At 56.6% G+C, this 8,358-nt stretch overlaps 1 protein-coding gene across 1 annotated transcript in view; it reads right to left on the bottom strand.

Annotated features, from left to right (window-relative positions):
- The window catches only part of RIN3 (Ras and Rab interactor 3), a 107,813-nt gene that overhangs the window by 37,771 nt on the left and 61,684 nt on the right, over positions 1-8,358 (bottom strand). Inside the window, exon 5 of the mRNA XM_007944538.2 lies at positions 3,166-4,755. Within this exon, the coding sequence (XP_007942729.2) occupies positions 3,166-4,755 (1,590 nt within the window). The remainder of the gene's footprint in view (positions 1-3,165; positions 4,756-8,358) is intronic.

The raw sequence follows: 8,358 nt of genomic DNA, 5'->3' as shown, positions 1-8,358 counted from the left end.
CCCTCTGCACGACACACCCTCAAGGGTTCCATCAGCTCCTGGCTGATCCTGGGCCTGGCTGTCACGGCCAGGAATGACACACCCACAACCTGCCCTGTCTCTGCTGTTGAATACACTGTTATCTCCCCATAAAGTCCCCCCGCCTTGTCCCCAGAGCTTGGTAACCTCTGACTTCCTTTCTAAGCCCCAGCTCCTATAGTCTGGAAAGCAGGGGTCTCAGCTTCCTCTGGGCCACTCTGAGCCTTAGCCTTTCCTATCCTTGGCCCCCACATGATCTCACTGGGCTCATGCCTCCAGCTTACATTCCTCCCAGCAGACCCACGTCTCAACGGCCTACTTCACCTCTACTGAGTGTCCAGTGCCAATCTCAGACCACTCTCCTGGGCTTCTCCCAGCTCCCGCCCGCCACCCCACCTTCCCCTCAGACACCCCACTTGGCAGACGGTGCTGTGCCCTTCCAGGTACCCATCTGCCTCCTCCTTCTGCCCCCACACCAGTCAGCCAGCAGAGCCTGTTGGCCCCACCTTCACGAAAGATCCAGAATCAGACCACTTCCCAGCCCTTCCGCGACTTCTACCCTGTCCCAGGCATTGTCGCCACTGGCCTGGGTTATGGCCTCCTATGGCCTCCGCTAGGTCTCTCTGGAGCTCTGGCAGCATGTTGTTGTTGTTGTTATGTGCCGTGGAGTCGGCCCCGACTCATAGCGACCCCTCCTTGGGTTTCCGAGGCAGTATCACTACGGAAGTAGGATTGCCCAACCTTCCTTCCGAGGAGTGGCTGGTGGGTTTGAACCGCCAGCCGTCTGGTTAGCAGGCAAATGTCTTAGCCACTATGCTACCAGAGCTCCTTGACTGCTAACCAGAGGCTGGCGGTTCAAACCCACCAGCCACTCCTCAGAAGGAAGGTTGGGCAATCTACTTCTGTAAAGATTCACCACCTCGGAAACCCAAAGGGGGTCGCTATGAGTCGGGACCGACTTGACGGCACATAACAACAACAACACAACTGGATCTCTGTTTCTACAGACCCCACAGCCACAGTGAATGTGGAAATGTATATAAAGTGTTAACATGCGAGATCAGGTGACCATCTGCCCCATCCCCACCTTCCGATTAGAGTGAAAGCCAAGGGCCCTAGAAAGCCACATTGCCCTGCATGACACCCCACCCTCACCCCCTTTATGGAATGAACTGTGTCCCTCAAAATGCATGTTAGAATTCTAACCCTACACCCAAGGATGTCATCCTATTTGGGACTAGGGTTTCTTTGTCAGGTTAATGAGGCCCTAGGGTGGAGCTCTGGTAGCATAGTGCCTAAGGCACTTGACTGCTAACCAGAAGGCTGGCAGTTCAAACCCACCAGCCACTCCTCAGAAGGAAGGTTGGGCAATCTACTTCTATAGTGATATCACCTAGGAAACCCAAGGAAGGGTCACTATGAGTGGGGTCCAGCACATAACAACAACAGGGTGGAGGTATGTCTCCAACTTCAGGACTTTTGAGATGTAGAAAGAGCAGTTTAGGCTCAGAGCCAGCACAATAGGGGAAAGGAGATGCCACGTGGAGACCTCCAAGGAACAGGAAGGCCAAGGTTACTGAAGCTGGGACAAGGACCTTCCTTCAGAGCCGACCGAGAAAGCCCTCCCCTAGAGCTGCGCCCTGAATTCAGATTTCTGGCCTCCCAAACAGTGAGAAAATGCATTTCTGTTCTTTAAAGCCGCCCATTTGTGGTATTTCTGTCCCAGAGGCCCTAGAGAACTAAGACGCCCTCAGACTCTGACCTCACTTCCTGCCACTTTCACCTTCTCTCCTGTACCTCTTACTCTATGGTTACTCATTTGGGTCTCTTGCTTCTCTCTCCCACTCGAGCTCAGAGGCTAAGCTCCCCGAGGGCAGGGCTGCCAGGAGGCCCTCATTCATGGTTGGATTAATCTGCTTGCTCAGCTGACTCCCTGCTCAGAGTGGGGACTCCTCTGGGAGAGGGCCCTCAGGCTCTCCCGCCACCTGGTTACCTGGGGGACCAGCCCCTGCTGGCCACATCCTTGCAACCCTGAGCTTCCTGCCCCCAGGTAATAGGCTGTCCACAACCCAGGGGCCCGGGCAGATGCTAGCAGGGTACCACTGGTCTCCAGCAGTCTCCCCAGATCTCAACTCCTCCACCCTTCACCTGGCCGGAACTCCGCCTCCGTCCTTGAACCTTGCAGACTTAGCCATTTCAGGAGTCTGCAGTCAAAATCCAATCACCCTGGGAATGGTGACCCCTTCAGCTCTTCTTAAGAAACATTCACTATGAATCTACCTAGCTGCAGAGTTCCAAATGTCCTCTATTGTGACATTGACCCTTTCATTGTTGAATTGGGTGCAGTGGCCTGGGGGGCTCCAGGGCTGGTGGCATTTGAGGGCTTGTTGGGTGTGTGTGTGTGTCTGTGTTTGTCTATTTGCAGCTGGTTTAGAAGTCATTCAGTGTCTTCACACACGGGAGCCAGGTCAGTGTGATCTCGCTGAATATTTGAAATATTTATATGTATGTGTAATTGAGTGCACTGTAAAAGTATTTCTCACTGTGTCGATCATTATCAAAAAAGGGGTAATAGCTATTGGATTAGAGGCTGGTGGGGGACGGAGGGGAGCTAAGGAAGCTTAGATAGAGTGGCCGAGCAGCAAGCTGTCTTGGGGTTGGTTCCCTGGAAGCGAAGCCCGAGTTAGGGCACACCACTGATTTGGGAAGAGAGCTTAGAAGAGGAGGAGGGAGAAAGGAGGATGGGGCTGGCCAAGGGCTGGAACAAGGGATGTCTCAGCCACATTTTGACTCCACGGGGAGCTCTAGAGCATCCAATGGTGGGGCCCACCTTGAGGCCGGGGGACGGCCTTTTGTATTCCATGGCTGAGTAACTGGCTGAGAGCTGCCAGTCCAGGGAAGGGGCTGCAGGCATTACGGATCCTATCTGGCCAAGATGAATCCTCCAGAAATGGGCCGCTCTGAGCCTTTGCAGCCAACACTTGCAGCCATGCTGGGATGGATATACCAGGCCAGGCCAGGGGATACGGCAGGGGCACCAGCATGTCTACCCTAGAGGCCCCTTCTGTCCTAAATGGCTCCTGAGCCTACGAGCCCCCTGGCTCTTCCCTCCCTGGCACCCATTCCCAGCCCCGCCCCGGCACTGACCGAGCTCTTCCTCCACGTGCAGGGTGGGGTCCACCAGGGCCTTGAGCTCGGTGCTCTGCAGTAGGTAGCTCTTGAGCTGGGTCATCATTGTTCGGATCTCCTGCAGCATCTCGGTGCTGGAGGCCTGGTGCGCCATCATTTCCAGGCTGTACACCTTGTAGTCCTGCACCAGGTTGCCAAAGTACGAGGTCTTGTCCTGAGCCAGCTCCACCACCTTCTTGTACAGCTTGCGGTTGTTGGAGAGAAAGGCGTGGAAGACGCTGGTGAAGCTGGCAAAGCTCAGCCGGTGCCGCGCTTTGCCCAGGATCATGGCGGGCGTCTTCTTCATCCCGGGACTGCTGTACTGCTCCAGCTCCTCCTCCGTGCTGCTGGTAGAGTACGAGTCCTGGTCCGCGGCCGAGGCGGGCACGCCCAGGCTGTCGGAGAGGGAGGCCACGGAGCCTTGGAACTCTGGGGAGCTCTGGGGTTGTGTACCGGCCTGGGCGTGCAGGTCCTCAGTGCCCGCCTGGGGAACAGGGCTTGGGCTTTCCCTGGGTGGCCCAGGTCGGGGCTTCTCAGGGGCCACCTCCTCCGTGGAGGGCTCCGAGCTCTCCAAGGGACTTGGGAGGGCTGAGGCCAGCTGCCGAGAGATGCACTTCTTCCTGGGGGGTGGCACTGGGGGCTGCTTGGTTTTCCTTGGTGGCTCCTGCATGCTGCCCAGGCCACTAGCTTTGGCCTCCCCTTTCTGGAGTTGCTCTGTGGTCCTCTGAGGCCTGTCCGCAGAACTGTCTGAGGTCCCCTGGAGAGGCAGGCTAAGCGAGGTTGCCCTGGAAGGGCCTAGCTGGTCCGCCTCTGATGCCATCCCCCTGTCTGCCTTCCTTGAGTTGAGGTCCTCTAGGGATACCCTCTCGGAGAGGTGACGCCTGGGGGGTGCGGCAGGGAGGCCCTTCTTCGTGGGCTGTGGAGGAGCAGGGGCCTGCTGTAGGGGGCTGGGGGTAGCTCCCGGCTTCATCTCTTCCTCCCTGAGGTGGCCCAGGCCTGGGGCAGGGTGTGGGAGCCTCTTGCAGGCTGTCATGGCTGGCTGGCTTGGAAGGTCTGGGGGGTCTGGGGCATGGGGTGCAAGGTGGGGAGCAGAAATTGGGGGTGTGGAAGCAAGGGCTTCCAGGGAGTGAGGAGCACCAGCCACAGGGGAAGAAAGGTGTGATGGGCAAGGAAGAGCGGGAGCAGGGAGTGGAGGAGGGGAGATGGGAGGAGGTCGAGCTGGGCCGGGGGGATTGACAGGGGGTGCTGGGGGCGGAGGTGGGGGGCGGCGAGGGGCCTGCCGGGAGGCAGGTGAGGTAGCGTTGGAGCTAGGTGGCAACAGGCGCACCGGGCAGCTTCCAGGGGGTGGTGGGTGAGCGAGCTGGGTGCTGCTGCAGTCCTCAATGAAGATGGGGTTCACAAACCACAAACGGTCATTCCCCACCGCCAGCTGGATTTCGCAGGGACAGTCTGCGGAGTGGGCCGCGGGCCTGAGGCTGGAGGCTGGAGGCGCCCCAGGAGCCAGGTCTCTGGGGGGCTCCACTGGGCTCCCTGCTGCTTGCCGGGGGTTCAGCGAGGAGTCCCAAAAGCCTGTGAAGATCAAATAGGAGAGGTGAGCAGTTGAGGCGCTGGCCCGCTGCCCCCAGAGGGTGGTGCTTGAGGTGGGGCGGAGCAAAGCCTTGGCCTCACTGCCCTGGGGGTTGTTTTTCCCTCCTGAGCTGTTTTCAACCTCTCCTACCACTTCCTGCCTGGCAAGGGGAAGCCCCACGCAATGTTTCCCTGCAGAGGGGGTGTGGGGCTGGAGGTGGCAGAGACCACGGAGGCCCAGCTGCAGTTCCACTCACTCAGGAGGGCATGATGGTGTGGGGCAGGGTGACCACCTGCCAGGCAAGTGGGCCCAGAGGGACCAGAAGTGCCCACACTTGCCCAGAGGGGTGACTGGGGCAGGCCACTCAACCATTCTAGCACGGGGTTGATGACAGTCCCCACATCATAGGAGGAAATTAGTTCATAAGGGGAAATGGAATCGTTTGGGCTGTTTGACTACCGGATGGGCACATGGTAGTAACGCCTATGGTAGGAAGAACCTAAAGACTGTGGCCAGTGGAATCCGACCTGCCCAAGCACGGAACCCCTGGTGACTGCCAAATGATTTTGATTTGGGTCCATTGACATATACGTTAAAATACAATAAAACCAGCACCATGCTTCCAGGTGGGGGCACTGGAGCAGACAGCAAAGGTTCTGTTAGCCCAGTCCTCATGGATTCAGCCATGGCCAAGGCCACCACGGCAGCCCCTCTGGGGAGGCCTGTCCCTATAGAGGCAGTGCTGGTCGCCGTAGGCTTGTTCTGGATGAGTGCCGTAGAAGAGATGAGCTGAGAGAGCTTTACAAGTCAACTAGCTGAGGGGGTTCTTGACTTCTGAGTACCACCCCCACTGGGAATCTGACAGAAACTCAGATTCTCGGGGAAAAAAAGGCATGGAGACCCAACATTTTATCTCAGATGGCTTGCAGACCACTCTGAAGCTCTCTCATCAGTGGAGAGGGGCATGGGACCCAGGTCTTGTCTGGCTTGATAAGTTCAGAGGTAGCTAGAGATTTAGGTAGGTGGGCCCAGAACCCCCTGAGAAGGGCTAGGCCTCCAGCCTCTTACTCAAGGCTCTTGGCTCTGAGGGGGGATTTGTCAGTAAGGAAGCTACCGCAGCTGTCACCAATAGGACTACCACCAGTAGGAGCAAACACTCACTGAGCTCTCATTCTGTACAGCCTATGGGCCATTTGGTGATCCCTGGCCACCAGCCTGAGTATCAGTCTGAATATTGTCCCCACTTTCCCGAATTAGACAAGAGACTCAGAGAGATTCAATAACTTGCCCATGGTCACAGGGTTGGTGAGTGAGGGGGACGGGAACTGAACCAGGTCAGACTAGTTCTAACCCACTATCATGGGTCAAGTTGATTCTGACTGAGTGACCCTGTAGGACAGAGTATAACTGCCCCATAGAGTTTCCATGGCTGTAAATCTTTATGGAAACAGACCATCACATCTTTCTTGCTGGTGGGATCGAACCACTAACCTTTTGGTTAGCAGCTGAACCCTTAACCACTGCACCACCAGGGCTCCATTAGGCTAGTTTGAAAGCCTAGGTGTTTAGCCCTGTGTTCTGTGGCCTTCCTTCGTAGGGACTTGTGACACTTCCCATCTTGGTGGCTCTCCTGGTATTGGTGGCAGGGTGGCAGCATACACCCCAGCAGTGGGGGTTGGTAAGAACACAGAGGCTGTCGATGTCAAAAGAAGGCGATGTGACAGAATGGCAGCTGCAGCTGAGTATGTACCTGCTGTGAGACACGGTGGTGGTGGAGATGTGGACACTCTGCACTTGGCCACCGGGGTCACTGACCTCCTCACAGTGAGCAGGGGAACTGTATGAGTATAAGGACCTGATGGAAGGTGAGTGGTGACCCACCCAGCTGGATGCCTTCCTCTAGGTGGGCTGTCCTGGGCGCAGGGACACCGTCCTGGACAGAGATCATGTATCTTGTAGCCTGACTGTTGTGGCCAGTGGAGAGGGGGTCTGCTGTCACCACGATGACAAGGATGACAAACAGTCATGTGCCTCTTTTCAACTTGAAAAGCTCTTGGCACATCACAGCCACAACCTGGGCTCTGGGCTCTGGGCTCCGGACGAGTTGGTCTTCACGACTCACTGGCCCTGTGCTTTGCTTTTCATGGCAGCCCCTGACCCCTCGGTGACAGATTCACCATTCCAGAGCTTTGCACTGGGCACACACACACTCTGGTCCTGGCAGTGAGCATTTGAAGCACTGTCCATGTCCACTCAGGCCCAACCAAGTTCTCTCCTTGGAAGTGCTACAGCGAGGAGCGGTGGGCGGCAGGCTGACACAAAGGTGGACTGGGTGGGAGCAGCCTGTGAGCTGAGGCCCCCGAGGCTCACCTCCAGGTTTCCATGAGACTTGGGTGAAGGTGGCAGTCATGGGGTGGATGACATACAGAACATGCCTGGACACTCCCCTTCCTGCTCCCCTACATCATGCTCCACTCCACTGAGCTCCCCCAGCTCTGGGGTTTGCCCACGCCAGGGACTGTAATTCTTTGCTTCTCTGATTTGCTGGTGTTAGGTTGACTCCCCAACCAGGCTCTGCGCTTCCAGAGCCTGCAACAATCCTCCATTTGAACATCTATAGCAGCCAAGGCGTTTGTGCACAGCAGGCTCAGTGTTGGCCCTTAGCTCACAGGAAGGGATCATCTTGGCTGGAGTAGAGTGCGGGGTTCTATGGAATGGGACTCAGGAAAGGTGAGTTTTGATGGCAAGATGGGAATGACCATGGGAGATAAAAAGAAAGGTAACAAGAGGTGGAGACCAGACAATGAGAGGGAGGCAAAAAGAGAGTAGGGGAGCAGAGAGGGTATGTGTAGGACAGCAGGGGGTGGCTGCCCTGTGCAGAATGCATTTTGCACCACAGGGATCGGATTCTGGCAGGAGTGGAGCAGTGGGCTCAGGGAAAGGGGCCTGGTGTGGGTGTCTCTAGGGACTGCTTCCGCGCCCCCAAGACAGGCCTGAGGGATGCTCTCTGGCAGGGCAGAGGCTTCAAAGAGGATACCACTCTGAGGGGTGGGGGCAGCTGGGACCTGGGGGCTGCATCTCAGTGTCTGGGGACCTGGTAGGGAACCACTGTTGCAGTGTGGGGCTTCAGGCGCAAAAAAAAAAAGAAAAGAAAAAAGGAAGTAGGTAACTTTCTCTGGTGGCTGCAGGATGCCCAGGGCAGAGGAGAGGCGGAACTCTTGAGTCATGCAATACTAGCGGTTGGTAAAGCCATGGGCACCTACCCCGCAGGCACCTTGCCAAGCTGCGTGGTCATGGCCCATCATTCCCCGCCCTGTACTACCCTCTGCCTTGTTGTTGTTGTTGTTAGGTGCCATCGAGTTGGCTCCAACCCATAGCAACCCTGTGTACAACAGAATGAAACACTGCCTGGTCCTGTGCCAGCTCCACGATCCTTGCTATTCTTGAGCCCATTGTTGCAGCCACTGTGTCAATCCATCTTGTTGAGGGCTGTGATAGTTGGAGCTGTGTGTCAACTTGACTGGGCCACAATTCTGTGTCGTTTAAGCAATTGTGGTGTGGGTTGTTCCAATGATGGGATCAGATGTATATGTTTTGAGCAGCCA

Source organism: Orycteropus afer, unplaced genomic scaffold, assembly GCF_000298275.1.
Source record: "Orycteropus afer afer isolate SDZICR_OR568_19922 unplaced genomic scaffold, OryAfe1.0 scaffold00127, whole genome shotgun sequence".
Taxonomy (NCBI): domain Eukaryota; kingdom Metazoa; phylum Chordata; class Mammalia; order Tubulidentata; family Orycteropodidae; genus Orycteropus; species Orycteropus afer.
This window is presented reverse-complemented; position numbering and strand designations above follow the sequence as displayed.